Raw genomic sequence first — 21,624 nt, 5'->3', positions numbered from 1 at the left:
AAGAGAGTTGCAGGTGCCTTTGATCAGTATCGCTTTGACTATAAGCTACCGAAATGAAATAGTTTATGTATGTAAGTAACTGACTGAAATCAACAGAAGGTTCTTTGTTATTCTGGGTACCTTTTATAAATGCTGCTGTTCTGGTCTTTTGATTAGTTTCAAATAAAATGCCCAACCTGAAAAAGATACTGATTCTTCTGTCTGTCCTAGTAGCAGCCGTTTCTTCTGCAGTAATGATCAACATTCATATTTGGAAAGCCTAAGTCCCAGATGATTTATTTCTTCATAATCCTTAGTCTCCTGCCTGTTACGAATGGATCCGCAATCGCCTCTGACCTCTGGTTCCATATTCCCTGTAACAATACTTTTTCCTTCCTCTAACCTTTAGCACAAGAAAAGGAACTGAAGCACAGCATCAAGGAAAAAGAGAAAGTAAAGGAGATGTAATCCCTCCTATGCCTCCCATCTCAGAGGGCCCCAACTACAGAAAGAACAAAAGCAATAGGAAGGAGAATATTTCTTCCTGTGGCTGCTTGTAACTGTCACTGCTGTCATCACTGTTTTCCCAAATTTGCTTCTTTCTCCGTTTCCATAGCATGGGAGCACGGGGCACTGGTCTGTGCGAGGTAAGCCTTGCATCTTCTTGTTGGTCTTCTGAGTGAATCAGGTTACTTTTGTAGCCACAGAGATAAATGCTTATTAAAAACTGAAGGCTGGAAGCATGCAAGTTTAATTGAGGGGCTGGTGCAGTTTGAAGAATTGTGGTTAAAATTTTATAATAGTGATAGAAGTAACCTCAACTGTTGGTGCTCAGGGTAACTTTAACGGGTTACAGGTGGGAAGAGTGGAAGAGGAAAGTCTTGTTTACAAACTGGGAAAAAATACAGACAGTGAAAATGGACGTCGTGAATATGGAGTTGCCAAATACTTTTCTTCTTCCAGTTGATTTCTAGAGAAAAAAGCGTTAGTGTTTTTTCTACTGGGAATTTTATGCATGCACTGAAAATGATGGTGCTTGAATAAGTGGCCTCTGTTTCTGTACAGGCCTTGGCTTTCTGCTGTATTTTTCAGTTCAAGGACATTGATCTTGTGTAGCTGAAAATGCTTCATTGAGGTTCCCACTTCCCTGAGTTTACAAGCGTTAAAATATTGGCTTTAATAAATAGGTAAATAAGGATTTTATTTGTTCTGCTTCTCAGAAATGGGAAACAGCACTCAATTCTCTGCACTCATCTTATAATTTGGAAATGCCTGATCTTATCCTTCCAGTTCAAAATCAGAATTCTGGTTTCACATGGTAAAGAATTATTCTCTATTTGTTATTTCTGTCCTTACATATTATGCAACCAAACAAGTTTTTAATATAGTTCAGGACATAGTTCCCATATGGATCATTGTCTTGCAGAGGTTTTGAATTATCGTTACTTTTATGTTGGCCACAACACTGCTCTAGAGACTTTAGAATATCTTCTGTTGAATTCTCCATTCTCCTTCAGCTGGATGAAGAGGTGACCTCTGGGACTTCTGTTGGTATGGTATTTTTATTTCAAGGACTAGAACCAGAGGGATTTCTAGTCTCTGAAAACTTGCAGTCCTTTCTGAACTGATGGGCAAAGTAAATGCAAAAATAGGACTCTGAGTAAAAGTCTCCCTCGTGTTCTTGACATTGGAAGGGGAAGAATGCAAATAAGTAAAGAACTGCCTCTGTATCAGCATTGTTCCGTGGTTGGTTGTTTTGGCTTCGTCTCATTTCTTAGTGGAAGGCCTTTCGTTCTTATCTGCAGGCAGCACCTCTAATTCAGAAATCTCATAGTTTTGTTTCCTTTCTCAACTTGTGTTTGTTTTGGTTTTGTGGAGCTTGGATGTGGGGGAGGGATGTCTCTTGAGTCCCTGTGGAGCTTTGTTTCTTTGCTAGTGACCTGACATTTATTCCCTTTCCCTACAGCACTGTTTCCTCCTTCGGTGATGTTATATTGCTCCGTCAGTGCAGTATGGTGCTGACTGTACTTTTTACCTCTCTGTGCTGATGGATGTGCGTTTCTTTCTCACTACACATCTGCTTTACAGTATCAGGTTATCTGTCTGAGTCAGATTTCTCACTTCTCAGTGTCTGTTCCTGATTCCTAATGTGGATACATGCAGCACAGCTGTGGCTGGTCCTTCTGGACCCTGAAGTGCTATGAATTTTTACTGTTCCAGAAAATGTTATTTTGTTAGCATCTGTGACAGGGGTGGTAGGAAGCTCTTCCCTTGTTCACCTCTGTTCATCTCCTCTTATTCCCTTCACTGTATCTGGCAGTGCCGTTCCTTGTCTGCATGTTTATAAGGTATGTAGTACAAGCAGAGTAATATCAGGCAAGGACAAATTTCTGCCATATGTTAATGTCCTTCTACTAAGAAAACTGAAATAAACAGGCTCCAGGAGTAACTGAATTCCCAACATCTAATGGATTTGTGTTTAGAATTAGAGTAAAAAAAATGTAACTATGATAACTTTGTGATAATTGTGATAGTGTCTTGTGTGCCTTCATCTGAGCAACTTTCTAATGATCAGTTTATGATTTTGTTGGTTACTCCCCAATTATCTTGCTTTTTTTGTCCCTCCCTGCTGTTTGCCCCCTGGCCCCAGTAAGCTTTCAGCTCCTGTGGAATCATCTCGGTTGATGTGCTTGCCTTAGATCAGAATTCTTATCAGGCAGAAATGGTAGGAGAGAGAAGTGCTCCGAGACCAGCGGAGATTACTTATAGCTAATCTTGCTTGTAGTACTCCTATGTTCTAATATCTTCCACCTCACTAGCTTCAATTTCTTTCTTTCCTTTATATTTCTGCACATTTTATGGCTTGGGATTTTTTCCCCCATAGAACAAAATACATAGACAAAAGTTTGGATACTATCTTCATTGTGTCCACTGGATTTCCAATGGGCAAAGCCATTAAGTTTCTTATAATTAAAAGGGAGTTGTTTGTAAGTGAGAGGAACAAATGAGGAATTGTGATACACAGGCTGGCTGGCTAAGCTGTTTAAAATTTCTTGTATCTTTATTTTAAAGTGCTTTAAGATGGTTCCATGTGAATTTCAGCTTTGGTAAAATCAAAAAGGTTACTCATGAAGATGATGACATGTTATTTTCCTACGAAGTTGATTACTTTCCTATTTTGGACGTGAAAACAAAGAGAAGCCTTTAAAAAAAATGCCTTTTAGGATTTTTCAAGGTTTTAAAATACATTAATTGTAACTCCTCCGTGTGTATTCCTAACAAGTCATACTATTATTCTGTTTTAAAATGTCCAGGTCCTATGTAATTTGAGAAATCTCATTGTCAAAGGCTCAGATTTTCTTTTTTTTTTTTTTTTTGAGTTTGCTCTTTTCAGTAGTTAAAATCAGAGTCTGTTAGCTGAGTGTGTAACACATGGGTAAATTTCAGTCATTCTGTGACCTGTGTTTCTGTGTTTTATCTCTACTAAAAATGAAAGTGTTTGCCTTGATGTCGACCAAGTTGCTTGTGTAGTGATGGTTGCTCTTAAACGGCATCCAATTTCCTTCATAATAAGGATACAATTTCCTGATATTTTATTGAATCATAGCTAGCAAAATTAGTCTCTGAATTCTTTGTAAAGCCTACGGTTGTTCAGTGCTGAAGTAGTTGAAAACCTCTCTTGTGATATGTGTGTAAGCAGGGTGGATGAGGCTGAGAGAACCCAAGGAGCACTCGGCCACCTGCAGGTACTGGCATTCCCTGCTCCTGCCTTTCTTCTGTGCTGTGAGATTTTCACACTTTTTTATCCTAGTGATTACACAGAATTATGTGTTGATGTATCCAAACATCTCTGAGTGAGCATAACACCTTGTTTGGCCATGTTATTCACACAAGAAGAATAGCATGTCATTTTTATTGAATACTTAATCAGCAGTTACTCCACTTGATTTATGATTTCTATTTGCTGTTCAGCAAAACTGCAGACTTGAAAAATCTCACTGAATTTTTTGCATTTTATGTATGCAAGTAGATTTTTTTTTTTTTGAAAAAGAAGTCATTGTTTCCTGGCCATTTCCTGGCGGCTCTTGATTTTCATCTGTAGTTAGTGTAATCACATGAATTAGCATAATTTAACATAAACAATATAGAATTAAATCCACTCTATTATGGTACCGCTCCGTACTCGGTGAATGTCAGGGCCTACTTTGGTTAAGGCTTGGTCATTTTGTTTATTGTAGTCTGTGTCGCCATTTTCTTACTTTGTATGTCTTTGTACAAACGTCGTCTGTATTCTTAATGATGTCTCAGAAATGTCTGCTTTTAAAGCTCAGAACTTCGTGCATGCTTGAAATAAAAATTTATAAATGCTTTTTTTCATTTATTTAAGAGTGAAACAATAGGACAAAATGTTTGTCTAGTTTGGGAGTGGGGAGGAGAGATTTTGGACTTCCTGGGGTTAGTTACTCCCACATTATTTGTTTCTTCTAGTGTATCAGATAAAATTTGTTGCTGTAGTCTCAAGTCCTATCTATTATTAATCACTGAAGGTATCATGCGAAAGAGAGGAATTTATCATACTTAGCAGCAGTTTGCTGGTAAAGTTTACTTAGCTCACTCGTCAAAACAGTTAAGAATGCCATGTTGTGGAGTTGAAAACTTTGTGTGGCATGTACCAGAAATACAGAACTAAAATTGAATATAGAATCATCATAGATCAGTTTGAGTTGGAAGGGACCTTAAAGATCATCTAGTTCTAACCCCTCTGCCATGGGCAGGGACATCTCAATATGAATAGCGATACTATTACTGTTGCTTACATTCTCTATTATGACATGACATTTGCTTACGGGTGCATTTGAAAGGCAAAAAAAAAAAATCTTGACTTCTAAACTCTGCAAGTTTCACCTAGGTGATGTTCATGTTGTTCTGCATTGTAAGGAAGCTTTGGCAGTAGGTTGTGTGTCGTGATGGGCTTCTAGGTGACTTTGGTAGCAGCAACTATCACTTTGGCCAAACTATGTCGTGCCAGGTTACATCCTCTCAGGCTGTAATGTGGATATTCTTTATATGCACTCACATTTATTTATGTCTCAGCTTTTTTCTGTGAAACAGGTTGAGGGGAGAATACTCTTTTTTGGATAATATTGAATTTTGATCATCTTCCCTTTGTAGTGTTATTAATTCTGCTGTGCTTTGAAAAAGTATTGAAATTTGCCATCAAGTTGGTCTTTGGCCATTCCTGTAAGGCCTCACTTAAGTTTGTCTAGTTCGTAAGTCACTGGCAAACATACAATTTGGTCATTTTCAGTACAAGTTTATTATCCCTTGAATGTAGTCTCTAATAACTGAATTAGGAGAGCCTGACCAACCTGAGCAAGTTGCATTATTTGAGAGCAGAACAGAGATTTCTCAGCTGTGAACACCTGGAATGAAAGCAAGAAAATGTATCTCTAGCTTTGCCACTAATAGACCTGGCAGCCTCAGTGAGGGTCTGAGAGGGTGACAGATGACAATAAGGATCTTGACTACAACTGCCCTTCTTTTGGGGTGGTGAGGATTTCAGAACTCTTGGACTGTATGGCTAGGATAGATATTGGCCCAGGTCTTCTGCAAAAAGGCGATGAATAGCCTGGAAAATATGGTTTGTAGCACGGTGATTCGGTGTGCTTCGTTGTGTGTGTGCAGGAAAGGACTGGGCTAAGCTTGCGTAGGGAATTGAGCCATTGCTGATGGTTACAATTATTTTTGCTAGGTGAAATCTGCTCATTCCAGAAGAGTTTTTGTTGTATGACTGGGTGTGCTAATTTACTGTAGTTGAGATTTGAAAATACACTATTCCTAAGTGGATTTCCATGATGGTACTAAAAATGTTTTTTAGCAGTCCAGATGTTAAATAGATTTTGAGAATTTCAGGTACTTTAGCTTTGAAGATACGGTGGGCATCTATAAAGACTGTTTTCAGGCGAAATATAGTAGAGATAAACTTGATCTTTTTATAAATCTCATCCTTCTCTGAATATGCACGTACGTATGTACAGACACCCCCTGCAATGAGGGTTACATACGGTAAGTTGATAAGAACTGTGCATGCTGCAGAGGCTTTCAAGAAACATCAAGGGTCGAAACAGTCCCTTGGGAACAGCAAGTGGACTCAGTCTGCTGATGGAAAGCTGCCACATCTCCATGTCTTCTAGCATTTCCTTATATAAGTGGTCAGCTCAGGACCAAAAATAGGCTGGGCTGACACAAAGTAGGCTGTTAAAGGTGTCCTGAATTTACGTCTCCCTGCATGGAATCATCTTATTAATTTGCATTGGAATTTTTATGCAGTTTTAAGTTGTATTAGTTTTTTTTTTTTACATTGCACAGTAGCAAAGGTAGCACAGTAAGCATGACTTACCTCCACAAGGATGAATTTCTTCTCTTCCCTCATCTTCCCGGTTACAGTAAGAATGCTTTCCTAGTAAGAATTACAACTACAGCTCTAGGTTTTTGTGCTGGACTGTAAATATTACTTTTCTGCCTGGACTAAAGAATGGATTACATTTATGTACATCAAAGTTGTGTAACTTGATTTGGAAAAATTACTCTTTCTCTTTCCAAATATTTTGTCAGCCACTCTGCAAGTAATCATTGCTGTATAACACATGAAAATTCTCAAAAATATGACTCATCCTTTGTGTGCCTCTTTCCAGGGTAATGTCATAAATTTTAAAAAGTCTTGTTTAAATATTTTAGGGTAGGAATATATTTTGTTTCATACTTACGACAGTAGGCATAAGTTTTATTGATTATTTTTATATTAGGGCCTCTTTATTATAACCCAGGGAAAGCAAAGATGGCCAAATACAGTAAATTAAAAATGTTTTTCCTTCCAATATGTGCTAAAACAGATGTTAATATGAAGGATATGTAATCTTAATAAATCCCTTTCTGCCTGCTTGCTTTTTGTTACAGATCTAAACGTCTTTGCGTTTTAGGAACAGAGATATTGTATAACACAGAAATACAGCTTTATTTTTAATAAAAAAAACCAGTAGAAGTACTAGCAAATGCTTCAGAGTATGCCAGACTGTATTTTCAAAATACCTTGTATAGATTTAGCTGTGTACTGTCCATTAACATTTAAACACAAAAGGATGCATACTTGTATCTCTGCAAGCTGCTTCAAAGATTGACTGCTTTTTGAGATGGCTACAATGAGCCTGTGATTGTGTAACAGTCTAATAACTATTTCTTAGTAATTTGGGGTTTTTTTGTAATTTAAGTATTTGGACTTTTTCCATTGATATCCCATTCAGACTATCATTTATTGCAATAACGTTCAATATTTACAGAGCCCAAGTGTAAATATTGCTTTCTGACATGACTTTTGTATTCATTTTTTGAAGCAAAGACCCTTTCCCTGAGAAATTAGTCAAAACAACTTTTGGTATAGATGGTGACATTAGGAAGCATAGTAAACAGTCAATTTGGGTGGCATTTGACTGGTATTTTACCAAGCTGATCTGTCTCACTGCACCAAATGATGCCTGGAGCTTTTCAGAATTCTCAATGATGCTGTTTTCTCTTTTGATAATAGGACTTGCATATCTATTTCTGTGGACTTGGCAGAAGCTTTCGGCTTAGTTCATTTAATTTTTACAGTGGAAGCTGGAGTCAGTTGGTTTTTTTAGACAATTGAGAGGTTTACAAAGAATAGTTTTCTGCCATGGAGCTATAATTTTGAAAGTGTATGTCCCTTCTCTGCAGTTGATAACCTTAGGAGTTAAATGTTTCATTAAATGGTGATGAGAGGATTGTTCCTACCTGTTCAAATCAAGCCTTCTCGTGCTGTTGGGTACAATCATTAATTACATGATTATGGATTGTATTTCTGTAGGCCTTGCTGATTTCAATTCACGGAATGGACGTGTCCATTTAGTAAAACACTCATCACTACTTTCTTTCTAACTCTGTGTTCAATTATAGACTTATGTCTTGTTTTCAGCATGCTATTCAAATGATTTTGAATTAATTAGCTAATGCTTTTTTCTCTGCTGGCCATCATGGTAGTATCTGAGTGCTTCACAGATGTAATTACATTTCACAACATCCTGGTGAGATAAGAGGTTGGTATAACCTCCACTTTCTAGGAGGTAAAGCAGGAGCTGAGGCACAGAGAGGAAAAAACCAAAAAAAAGCCCCATTATTACTGAAGGGTGCAGACTGACGCAGCTGGGACTGCGTTATCTCAATGCTTTAGTATACCGTACAGTTAATCTTTACAAACCACAACTTCCAGTTGAATCCGTGAGTGTTCACTGTTACTTTAAATGAGACTGAATTGCATGCCAGGCACTCAGACAAATGCTTACTGCTGAAAAGTTGGTGTTAAATGACTTTCCTTATGCCATAGAGGAACTCCGGAAGACATGCAAGTAAAATCCAGTTCTCTAAGGCTCTGTTCAGCTTATCTAACCGCAGGAGTGGGCTGTCTGTCCTTGCATTCTCAGCCTGCTTCATCATGCACCTTTTACAGTTTGCAGCCAAGCATCTTGGGGATCACATAGGCAGCAGCAGCCTCGTTTTTCTTGCTGCTGTCGGGCAGTTCAGTTCTATGCATTGAATAAGCAAGAATTCCCATAGCAATGTAGTGCAGGATATTTTCTGTAAAGACTTTATCATTAATGCATGCACGCAATAGGGCAGATCAGGTCACTGGAGCAGTCTCATTTTTGACATCTCCAAACTGCTCGACTTCACAATCGTAGAACATTCATGTAATAAAAGTAGGGGGTGAGGGGTGAATGATGTAGTTTTCTACCAGGAGGTTGTAGATGTTAATCTTTTGGCTTTTAAAGCAAATTAACATTTTTTAAACAGATTATTCCATATAATTTGATGTTTTTATCTATATAAGACAGACAAGGTTGAAATTCTTGTCTTTACCCCTTTGAGTAATAAAGTGAATTACTGCATTAGGAGGTCACTGAATTCAGTGTAGACCTTTAATACTGTGGCATGCAGTGTTTCACATGTGCTTGCTAACAGCAAAGAAACTAAAAGACTGAAAATTTTTCAGATTGAAGAGCAGAATGTACCAAAGGGACTTTGGGAAAAATGATTCAATGATCGAAACTTTAGCTCCTGCTTTGTCTTCATCAGCTTGTCCACTAGAAATTTCTCGTCCAATTCTGGGTCCACCAGTCCTAAACTCTGTATCGATTTGAGTTTGTCTTGTAGGGTGCGCTAGTCAAACAGGTCCAGTTCAAAACCTTAATTGCCTCCATCTCTTATGCTGCCTCTAAATCTCCCCTTGCAGCCCTGCCCACCTGAAGAGCTAGATCTGGTTCTCTAAAATTATATTGAGCAGTTTAACAATTTTAGCAGTTTTAATTTGACTGACTTGCTAGTCTTAAAACTTGAGTTGGGGAAAAGGTTAAACTAGAAGGATGAGGGAAGAGGAGTGGGCCCTCGTTACCAGGAAGCTGAGTAGCTCTGAGAGCCCTTCATGTTTTTGTGCAGCCAGTACCCTTCTGGGCTCACCTGCTTGCTGGTTTTTTTATCTTGCAATGCCATGTTGTCCTTAGCTGGTTTCTTCCATTTTCATTTTTTGCTTTATTTTCCCTGTCATTGTCTAATCAGCTCCTGTTCTCATTTCTTCCTCCCACGTCATCCCTTGATTTCCCTTGATGGCTTTCAGCCACATGTTCTTTAGTGAATATTGAATTTTGATGGTCAGAGATGAGGGGCAGTAAGATTTTTCTTGCACCAGTTCCTGCTCAGAAAATCCTAACTCTCTCGCTGCTTCTTGGCTCCTACATTGGACGCTGGTCCCAGTCTGCCCCAGTGGTTTTCCCCAACCCTCCTCCTAGCATAATATGTTGTCTTCCTACTCTTTTTACTCCCTGTCTGGTTTCCAGCTTTTCTCTGCTGGCTCTGCTTCCATCTCCGACTTATGGGCATTTACCCATTTGTCAGTTTTCCACTGGTGTAACATCAGCCTTTCTTTCCAGAAGTCATGTTTCTTTTAAGGCTTCTGCTCCCAGTCTGCTCTTCCTTGTACCTGGTTCTTGTTCCCTCTGCCACCTTTCCCAGATTGGTGTCAGGAGGGGAGATAATGTCTGTGAAGGAAGGACAAGGGAAAATTCCCTGGTGGCATGCTTGGAAGAGGACCTAGCCGTGGTCCAAGCAGGAAGAGCTATGACTACAGGGAAGGCTGTTCTCAGCCTCAGTTAGAGCCTGTCCAGTGTCTAATCCTCAGGAAATTAAGCTGCAGAGAATGTGCAAACTGCATTTATTTTGAAGAACTTTTAGCTTTCAGGAATGGAAAAAGCTTTACCCCAGCCAAAAGAAAAAAGAAGCTCTGTCTTCTCATCAGATTTTTAGATTTTTCTCCGTAGTATTGAGTTATTAGAACTTCTACAAGGAAGAATAGTTTATTGTGACTAAAACTGCTTTAATCTTGATTTTTTTTCTCATAAGCAGTGTTTTTTTCTTTCAGTGAATATTTTTATGGACATTGAGTGTGAATATGTGTGCTTAAACTGAGACAGCTAGCATGGAGGCATATGGACTGATGAAGGCCTGGCAAAGTTATTAGCTATAAGATCTAGTAATGGAGATCCCCACAGTAATGCACATTCAGCAATCTAGAGGCTAGTTTAGTTGGAGATATATATACAGTGACTTTGATACAGATGTTAAAAAATAAAATTTTTGAGCATTTGCATTTTTGTTTAAAAATACTTTTGGATATAAAACTACGTGGCTTTGAAAGAAAATATTCCTGCTTGAAACATCAGTCTTTAGGTGAGTTTTCTAATGATGCAGATATGTGCGAGATGAATTATGTATGCATTTTGTGTTTGAAAGAGAGGTACAAAGCAGTGGGTTGTAATCAAGTGACTCTGAGAAGTAATCCCAGCTGTCATTGATTCCTGTGGTTTTAGGGCAAGTTGGCTTGACTCTTTCTGGTTGCTCTCCTCATAAAAGTCTCATAGAAGTGCTGTGAGAAGAGTTACTGCATATTATTCCATGTTCGAAGCACACTAATATACATTTACATGTTAGCTTAGTATTAAGTCTATCATTAGACTGGAATTGCTTTGCAAATGAAGGATGATGCTATCTCTTGTCTCGCATTTCTTTAAATATTCCTGGGGTATCTTAGGTTTAGCATACAGGTCTTTGATATGAAACAAGACATTTAGCTGCTATGTAAACATCTATTCTCTAAATGTTATGGATTAATTTGATTAAAGAAGTTTTTGATTACTTCCTCTGCTTGGAAGATGGAGACGAGGCTGGCTTTGGGGAGCAGATTGGTAGCACACGTGGCTGCAGCAAAGCCCCACCATTGAGTTTTGGTTGTGATTCATTCAGAACCCAAATTCCCTTTTACCTCAGTTCAGATTCTTGACTTTGCCTTCCTGTCTTTTTAATTCCTTTGCAACACAGAGCACAATTTGAATTGAAGTTGTCTTCTTTAAGTTGTGATTTTTGCATTTCCACAGTGCGTTTTATTTAGTACGTTGAGAGCTGTTCAGGAAAAACTCCCTGTTTTTCCATACACATTTACAATGTGGAAGTTCAGATATGGAGGTGTCGTGTAACTTGACAGGTCCCGTGGTTTCAAAATCACTCCAACCTAACAGTAGCTGCCACAAAAAAAGGGGCAGCCTCCCCGTCTCCTTGTTCCAAACTCCACATATCCCTTCCCTGTATTGACTGTAGTTGCTGATAGGACTCACTGGAGCTGGCTTGTCTGCAGCTGGTGGATGAAAAGCGGAGGGGGCGAGGGAGGGAAAAGTGGGTTTTGGCAGCAGCCTGCCATTGGACGGGCTTAAACCATCCATTAAACCACACCTCGGGCCGAAGTGTCTAGCATCCTGCTCACTGGAGCATGCTGCACTCCTTATGGTAACACATATTTACAGTCCTGCAAGCTATAGTGTATTGTCTGCTGGAAATGCAGGTTTGAGTTACTTTTTGTAGTCTTTCGTAATGCAGCTGTTTTCTTGGTGCATTGGGAGTAACCTAGTGCACTTAATCCATGCATTTTCTCTGAATCCTGCTCATCATAAACTGGTTAAACTAGTTTGCCATTGGAACGCTCCCCCATCTGCTCTCCTGGATCCTGTCCCGCTTTTTGTAAATCATCACCTTCCCGAGGCTGCTGAAACTTTCCCCTTATCAAGTAGGTTATGGTTTATATCTTGAAACTTAAGTCCTTGCTTTCTCAACCAGAGAGAGAAAGCTTTCTTTTTTGGTTTGTGGAAACTTTTCAAAGCCTTATTAGCCATGTCTTTAAAGTTCCCAAGCCTTTCATTCTGGGAGGAAAGACAGGTCACTTATTAGAGTTTCTTCATGGTTAAAGAAACTGGACTGGACAGTTTGCTTTGTGAGAGAGAAGTGAGTGGTCATGATTTCCTGATCTTTTAGTATGGTGTACACATAGTTCCTGTTACTTATTATTTTCAGTCTAAACTGATTAACAGCAGAGCTCAGAATTTCAAATTGCAGTTTATCTTCCAGGGTCTTGGCAAACTCAGCTCTAAGACACTTGTAAGTCTATGGTCAGTAAGCAGCAAGGGTTTTACCAATGAAACTGTTGCTCTCTGTACCTCAGTATCAAACACTGAACTTAGTCCCTGTGCATACCGTACCTGTCTTAATTCTTGACAACTCTCTGACACAGCGGATTTGGATATTCTGCTATTGCACTGGAATAAATCTTTGAAGTTTAAATAACTTTGAAGGTTGAATGCAACTACCTGATCAGCACTGTTGATGAATGGGTTTTGGTTTTCTATTCCAGGGAGTTCTACGAAAGATGTAATTATTGTTACATAAAAATGTTTAATTTTTTAAAAAATAAATACCGTAACACTTTTATCTGAAGCTCTAGTGTAGTTATAGGTAAAAGGAAATTATTTTATGTAGCGTAGAAACAAATCATTATTGGATATTTTTGTCAACAGAAATTATGGTAATTCAGAACACAAATTGAGGGAAGAAATTAGAGCATTGCCAAGGCTGTTATTTTTCAGTTTTCCCATAGGAACTTTTTGGCAAAAGTCACTATTATGAAATGCTAGCAGTTTCCAGCCCTATTCCTAAATTATTGTTTTTCCTGGTATTTTAAATGAAGCTGGGATAAGAAGAGCTTGAAGAATTGTTATTGACCTGGAAGTTAATCTAATGGTGATCCACAGGACACTCTGAGTAGAAGGGCAGTGACCATAAAACAGATCTTAGGGGTCACCAAACTCATGTGAGAGGTCAGTGGAGGAGACAAGGAGGTGGTCATTTGTTTATGGATGGCCATCCTTCAAGAGAGAAGGGAGTTCTGCAATGACATCTCCAGTTCTTGCAGTGACAGTCCCTTAATATCTTAATACGAGGATAGAAGTTGCTGATTAAGAGACTCAGTTTGAAAAACAAATAGAGTACAGGCTAGTATTTACTTTGTCAAATCAGTTTACAGGTAGAAATTCAATATAGACTCAGATTGTCTTTGTATTTTTAGCAATGTTCAGGTTTGCTCTCTGAACACCCACTCCTACTTCACTCCTCCAAATCTTATCACTTGTGATTACTAAGGATCCAATAGAACTATTGTACCTTTTTTGCAAAACTGCAAGGTTTTATTCTTGCTCTCTGGCTCTTTTCCCGGGTTTCATCTACGAAGAATCTCCCACATTTCAAAAAGAGATGCTCTGTTCCATTTTCTCATCCTTCTGCAGTGTGTCCGTCTGCAGGAGCTGCTCTGTTACCCCTTGGAGATGGGGGCATCTGTCGCATAGAGCATTACAGATATTGGCTAATGCCCTGAGCAAATGTCTACCTATGGAAAAGCCCATCTCCCTCAGGCACTGTGTTAGCATGAAGTTCTCTACAGACAATAAATCTTATAGTGAAAATTATATTTAATGGTAAAAAAATGGTCTATTTAATAAATGGAGCATTTTCTATTTAGATAATACCTTTTAATAAATACTAGCCTAGGCTTGTAACTTATGAGTGTTTCATGGTTTTAATAAGATGTAGAGTTCACGTACAAGTGATGAAGTTGCCTTTTTATTGGACTATTATTATGAGCAGAAGTTTACTCTTGTAGCTTCTCCTTTAAATGCCAGCACACTTGGAAATTTTAGAAAGGTTAGTCTGTGGCATAAGCACTTTTTTGTAACAGATTTGTGTAGTGTTGAATCCCAGATGGAATCAAAGGAGCGAACTGATTTAAACCTTTAACCAGCATGCACGGGTATTTCAATGAAAATTAGTCTGATTCTCTCTTTGAAGCTGTGCATGTGCTGAAAAGGAATGCTACAGGTATTCCTTTAGGTAATGCTGGGGACTTACCTACCATTACTTATGTCAGATTGTTAACTCTTGAAAGCATGTGTTTATTCTTAATTCATATTATAATTAACTGCTATCTGTTCGGTTACATTTTCTTAACCTTATTAAACTAAATACTTCCTATTAATATTTCCATCCATGGTACTTACAATTAGGTAACTGCTGACAAATCTAAATTAATCTCAGCCTAGTTACAACATTGGAGTTGCTGCAAACAGAAGAGATGGTCTGTTTCAAGATTTGCACAATTACTTATTTTTAAAGGGTGCAAGGAAAGGAGTTGAAATAATCTTTTGCATTGTTACAGTTATGGTTATTCTGCCACTTACTATTAAGGACTTCAGCTCCATGTCTGGTTACTGCCCTTCCTTGCTCGAGTTCTGTGTTCCTGTCCTTGCTTCCAAAACGTTGACCAGCACTATCTCACCAAGACCCTCTTTTCTTTTTCTCCTATGCTTGTTTCTCGTTTGTTTATTTGTTTTTTCCCCAGTCTTTCCCTTTATTCTTTCTCCATTCTCATTGTATATGTTAAATCAGGAGCTCTCTCTAAGGTACCAAGTAATGTGCTTTTCCTGAAAGCACATATGTTCTGAAAACAATTTAGTGATTCCTATTCAGGATGAGTCCCTCATGTGCTCGCCTGCCTCAGTGCAAAGTTACCTTAAGTGGCCTAGGGCAGGAAATACACCACTTTGGTTATATAAGATGCTTGCGTAAATTGTCCTTGATTTGTTTGAAATGCAAGTAACTCTACACTTTGTCAAGAGAATTTGTGATATTCTTTATTATTTTATTCCATTTTAGATGCACTGTGTTTGCCAACATCAGGGACAGCAAAGGAAGAAGCAGCGCAGGAAGAACCTGACTGCCTTGCGAAGTATTTCAGTGTTGTATGGTGTAAGGCATCAAAGAAAAAGCACAAGAAATGGGAAGGCGATGCTGTTCTTATTGCAAAAGGAAAGTCAGTAATATTGAAAGATATGGAAGGCAAAGACATTGGAAGAGGTACTGTAGATTTGCATACTTGTGTAAGTGAACAACTGGCTTAAAATTATTGTGCTTTGAGTAGGAGAGACTGAGACCCAGCTCTTTAGATAATTTGGAATTCTCCATACCAGTGTCGCCCACAGCATGAAAAAAAACAGTAGGTTTGGCGGGGGGGAGAAGAGAAGATGGAAAGAAAGCTTTATATTTCTTACACTTAAGGCAGATGCATGGAGGAGGCTGGGGCAGGCTGAATAACATTATTCACTGAAACACCAAATGCTAGTTTAAGGAGAGGATCTGGAAATGAACGAACGACTGTACTAATTCAGCAGAGATGCCAAATGGGGAATGAGTAGTTGATTTCCACTGCTCACATAATGCATTGGAGAAGGTATTAGAATTAGGGTAAAATATACAGGTAAGTTTCTTGTAGGCATTCCAGTCAGCAGTATGGCAACCGGGTATGTCAGAGGTTAGATCAGTACTTTTCAGACAGTCAAGCAGCTAAAAATATTATCTTTGTTGGAAAGACAAGCAAACAGCAAGATTTTCCAGCCCAGCCAAATTCAACTTTGTAGCAATTTTTAGTCTTGTAGTTTTAGCAGCAGCTGCTGCTTTAAGACACAGTTTGGGTTGATATCAGAGTCAAAAATAAGACTTGCAAACTATAGGGTGCCATCAAATTGAGGCAGTAATTTTTTACTGAAAGCAAAGCAAGAATTAACTTTGCTAACTGAGCCAAAGGTATTTTGTAAGAGAGTAGGATTGGACAATGTTGCTACAAAACATAATCTGATTAATTTTGGGGCTGAGATGGCTTCTCTGCTCTTTTGTTACGATCATGAAATTGTGAACCTTGTTAGGACCAGGCAGTTTTGATTTTCAAATCAGTCTCTGACTGGTTTAATTTGAATATATTTATAGTGAAGCAATATATGTACAGACTTGCTTGTTCTTGGAAAAAGCAGAGAGAAAGAGAGTAATGCCTGGAATGTATCAGCCACCACCCTGTTCTTGTGGTTTTCTCAAGTCTTGTCTTCTTGAATTAGCTGAAAACACAATAGAAAAATTAATATTCTAATTTTTCCTGGTAGAAGTCTATTTCCTGTATTTGATGGTGTCAGGGAGCACAGTTATGCCTATGTCATTGGTGCTAACGTGCCCATTCAGTGTTGCTTTCAATGCTTGTTGATTCTAAGAAAATAATAAATCGACCAATTTAAGCAGTGTAAGTTTTAAATTTGTGCAATTATTCACTGAGTGAGAAGGAAAGGTCTGACAGTGGAGCTTATCTCCAAAATTGCACTTAGTACTAGGAAGTTTACAGTGAATGTTAATGAACTTCCAGGGTTATTATTTTTAAATGGGAAGGAAAGGGCAAAGGAAGATTTTCTTTTTAAATTTTTTTCTTTGACTTAGGCATACTGAGGCTGGATCTAAGAAGGGGTGTAAGAGCCCAAAACCAGCATAGGCTGTAGCTTGGTTTCAAGGCAGCAGAACATTTTGCTTTTCTCCTCTGCAAATGTCCTAATTCCTTAGTAATGTATTACAAAGAATTTAGGAAGTGCTGTATTGTAATTTGCTATATGTTATAGAAAGAGTTATTTCTGGCAGGTGCATAAACATTTGAGCGTTGTAGGTTGGCCTTTTGCCATTCCTAAGTTCCCATCTATCCTAAAAGTCTATCCTGTCTCAGAATTAGACTCTTCAGACCAGAATCCAAAAGATCCTGAGCAGGCATACATCTGTACTCAGTATGTTCAGCTTGAAGCTATGTAGAGGTAATAAGAGAAAATGAAAATGCAGAGCAAAGGAGAGGTCACAAATCTCCTCTCCAGGCACCTGGTTTAGGAAGGTACGTCTGTTCTCTTGTGTTTCATCTTCAGCTCTTTCCTGAAAGCTAATGTTCTTTCAAAAACCAAACAAGGTTTGCTGTGTGCTTTTTGAATACATTTAGAGAAGAGGGGGAAGAAAAATACTTCCCTTTCCCTTTTGGCCAGACATTTTTTCACCACTTGCTTAGGCTGTGAAACACTTCAGTAAATTTTTTCTTTTAAAGGAATTCAAATCCAGATCTTCACATCCTAGCCTCCTACATTCCTAGAAGTGGGAGACCTGAGGCTTGCAAGCAGTTCCCAGTAGTCTTTATATGTACTGTTTGTTTGGTAAAATACATGTAAAAGCTCGGGAAGCTTTGCCTCTTTCAGGGGTGGGTGCTGTAACTGCCGGTCACACAGTCACACTTTTTATTTTTTTTGGCCCAGCTAAGGATCAAAGCCTGTTTATCTACAGTGGCAAAAATTCAGCAACTAGGGTAAAGAATGAGTCTGATTCTAATTCTGAGGTAGCGATGTGGCTTTGACCTCCCTAGGTTAAGAAAATAAATGATGTATGTCTCTAGTTTCTTATGTGAAGACTTCAATGGCTAGAATGCTATTTAAAAGAAGGAACCTCTGCTCTTACCTACAACTTTACCTTAAAAGAAAGCAGGAGCAGTAGCTCTGTTTCATAATGAGACTAATAGTGTGTGGTACCTGCTCTGAGAACACTCACCTGAGGGAGTCCCTAAGGGGACATAGAAAAATGTGTCACCTCCTTGGTAGGATTTTAACTGAACAAACTGTTGAGCTGATTGATAAATTGTGGCAATAATCAGAGCCTGAATATTTCAGAGCATGTGTCGAAGTCAAGATTTCAGATGCATATGAATCCTTCATTGTAAAAAGCTAATTTAGAATGATTTCAAAAGCAGCATATTCTGTTTAGATTAATAGCAAGAGGAGCAAGTGGTGTTCTTTTTGGGGCATGAAAGGAAGGAATAAGGATCTAGAATGGTCATTAATTTTGAGCAAGTTTAAAATAAGGCAGGCTGCTAGCATTTATGATATGGAGCTGTTTTTCTAAATTCCCTTAAATGGCTGTTTGACATTGAGTAGAACTGATTGTTGATTGAATATTTGCTCGCATATTCTGCTATCCAGTTGTGATTATTAGCTATCAAATGTCAATCTCTGCTAAGAAGGGAAAGACTTTATGAGTTTATATGTATAAAATTCAAATACTTAAGAATCAAATACCTGTTCACAATTTTGTTTTTCCTTCTTGCAGATGAGTACTAGTGTTAAGGAAGTGCTTGCTGTGCTGTCCTAATTGGTAACTTTTTATATTCTTTTAGGTACTGGATATAAATCTAAAGAGCTAGACAGTCTTAATGAAGGTCAAACACTGATGGTTGGAGGAAAAGAAATTGAAGTGATGGGTGTAATTTCAGCAGATGACTTCAGCAGTGGCAGGTGTTTTCAGGCTGGAATAGGGACTCATGACACAGTTCCGACTCCTTTGTCTCAAACAAATATGAAACCATTTTGTAAACCATTCAAAAGTGTCAGTCATCCCAGTACTAAAGAGAATATGTTCAAAGATTCTCAAAGCTGCAAACCTCGTCATGATCCAAGTGCACCAAGTAAGATTCAGGCTTATAAGTTTCTTTAAGCATCCTTTGGCTCTCAAAAATAAGTCGAATGTGTAACCAAAATTTTCTTGTTCCAGAGTGTATTACTGAAGTTCTTCTGACATACCATACTAGTGTTTCTATCAATATCATGTTAGGACTTTATCATGTGTGTTACTAGCAAATTAAAAGCTCTGCACTGCATGCAGTTTCTCATAGCTGTTACAGATGGCTGTAGAATAAAGTTAGAAATGTTTCTGAGTGTTTTGCCAAGAAAAATGAGGATAATGATCAAAGAAACAGTCTGACACATGCTAAAAGTTCTAGATGAGTTCCAGCTTCCCACTTGTGTCAGTGATGGACTGACACATTACGGCAGCACGGCAATTGCTGTGGAGGATCAGTGATAGAGAGGTTAGGTCAGATTCAAACAATTACTTCTGACTGTGCCTGATCCTTCACAGCCAGCCAGCGTAACTACACTGTCCAAACTCAACTAGATACATTTGGAGTAAAAATTTTGGCTTATAATGCTAGAAGTACCCTGTGCTGAAAAGCCATGAGCATTCACAAATTGCGCAATGAGCAAGTTACGCAATTCTGTAAGAGGGATCATATAAACAGTTGGTAGTTGCAGGAAGTGGCTTTGCTTATCTAAACAAGAGGTGCTCTTTCTTTTGTCTGTCAATAACAAACCATTCAGGAGCTATATTCTGCTGATGGTTTGGTCTTTCAGATGGATGATAAAAATGACTTTAAAAAATGTTATTAAGCAGAACAATGCATATTAAAAAAATGCAGGGTTGTTCTACATCCTTACTATAGTTATACCTCCATCCTACTTCTTGCCTCATAACCCAATACTATGGGGCTTTTCAAAGCTGCTACCTGGCTTCTATGTAAAAAAACAATGAAATCTTAATCAAGTGGTAATTAGTGATATCATTGCCTCTTTTGTAAGAGCAGCCTTATTAACACCAGCTTCTAGTCTGATTTCAGCTTGATTATGTTGTGTCTAAGAATGTTCCTTCCTGTGGTTGCATGGTGATTCTGCATTCACTTTCTGACCTAATATTTGGCAAGAGCTGATATAATCAACAGTCAAATTAACTTTGCTATTTCTGCAAAGTTCTGATCTATTAAAAAGCTACATTTTATCCTAGTTGTCTCCTGTGCCTTCTCCTCTGGTGAATTTGAGTACCTCCTATGAGATTTCCCTAAGCTGCCTGGTGTGGAGAGCCCTCAGCACATCAATAGGTTGGACTCTCAGTCATTACAGTTGCTTACACTAGAAAATCACATGGTTTATTTAATGCCTTGCTGTATAACATGTTTCAGAAGTAACTGAGATGCTTTACAAGACTAGGATCTTGGTATATTGGAGCATTTGGAGGTTTTTATGTTGGGGTCTATGACTACAGTTGATTAAAATGCAAACCATTTATTCACACGCTCAGGAGAACATAGCACAGTGACAAAGATGTAAAGCCGTATTTTCCATGTATGATTTCTAAGCTTTTAGTCCAGTGCTTGTCCAAGCCTTGTTTCTTCTTCATCTCTGAGGCTGCAACATTTTGTCAGGAAAGTTATCTTTTTGTCACCACTGGCTTTTATATGTACAGGCACGCAGTTTGATATAATCCATCAGAACTCAGCCCTTTGTTGGTAAGAAGAAAAATCTCCCTGATGATACAAGACTTCGTCCACCCAATTCCGATAAATAAATTACAAATATAGATCTGCTCTAGTGTCAGAAGAATAGCAGCAGCTATAAATTGTTTTTTTATTCTGTCCTCTGACAATAAAACTTTTCAGTGAAGATGCGTAACATCAATATGAACAACCCCGTATGGACATTGTCCAGCAAAATTATGGCGTTAAAGTTTGTAAACAAGTTGTGGCAAGCAAGACTGTTACTCATATGTAGCCAAAGGATATATCCCAATACTTCATGCTCTCTTTGCCTTTGTATGTCGTCAAAGCTGTCAACTTCTTTTATTCATGCGCTGTGGCAGCCTTTGTCAGCTCACTCTCAGTCCTTCTCTATTTTTTTTAAACAAATTGTTGTCTTTTTATCTTTCTCTGTCAGGCAGAGAACTCTTTCTAGGGAGCTACAAGAATATCCTCTTGAAATGTAGTGTCTAGATTTTATGTAGGTCATTGTTTGTGTTCTTAAACTTTCCTTTAAGAAGCTTTTTAGATCTTCTGATTTAACTCTATGCTTTCAAAGTCATCATGCAACATTTATTAGGTAGGCGGTTTCATCTCATCATGAAAAAAATACTCAGATTTATCAGTTTGTCACCTCTATCTTTGAATAAAGTACAAACTATTTGCAAAACCTCTGTAAAAGGATTTATTTGCTAGTCTTTATAGATGCTCTCTTGATAAATGCATTTTCTGTCTGCAAATGGCCAATACTTTAAACAGTATTTTTAGCAGTCATTAGATCATCGACTTTATTCTGTAACTGCATTAGAGAAATAATATATTTTGCTAGCAGACTAAAAATAATGGGGTTTTTTTGCAATACTTGCAAATGTTTTGAACTTCAAGATTCTCTTGTTATGCCAAGACCAAATGCAAGCCATCAGTGGATGTTCAATAAGGCTGGTTTACCTGTGGTGGATGTAGTTGTGGATCCTTACGTTGCAAATAATCTCCGACCACATCAGAAAGAAGGAATTATATTTCTATATGAATGTATAATGGGAATGAGGTAAGATGATAATCCTTTTGGCTTTCAATCCCTGTAATGTTTTCATGCCTGTGTTCAAAATTAGACAATTTGAATGGGAATATTTGAGCAATTGTTCAGTTAATTTGTATTAGTAATCTTCCCCCTATAAAGTTTGCAC

General features: G+C 38.2%; 1 protein-coding gene across 1 annotated transcript in view; it reads left to right on the top strand.

Annotated features, from left to right (window-relative positions):
- Positions 1 to 21,624, top strand: part of RAD54B (RAD54 homolog B) — a 68,269-nt gene that overhangs the window by 29,394 nt on the left and 17,251 nt on the right. Inside the window, exons 4-6 of the mRNA XM_069854377.1 lie at positions 15,133 to 15,333; positions 18,491 to 18,778; positions 21,323 to 21,485. Of these exons, the coding sequence (XP_069710478.1) occupies positions 15,133 to 15,333; positions 18,491 to 18,778; positions 21,323 to 21,485 (652 nt within the window). The remainder of the gene's footprint in view (positions 1 to 15,132; positions 15,334 to 18,490; positions 18,779 to 21,322; positions 21,486 to 21,624) is intronic.

The sequence above is a fragment of the Phaenicophaeus curvirostris genome, chromosome 3 (assembly GCF_032191515.1).
Source record: "Phaenicophaeus curvirostris isolate KB17595 chromosome 3, BPBGC_Pcur_1.0, whole genome shotgun sequence".
Classification (NCBI taxonomy): Eukaryota; Metazoa; Chordata; class Aves; order Cuculiformes; family Cuculidae; genus Phaenicophaeus; species Phaenicophaeus curvirostris.
Note: the sequence above shows the minus strand (reverse complement) of the source record. Positions and strands in the feature narration are given on the sequence as shown.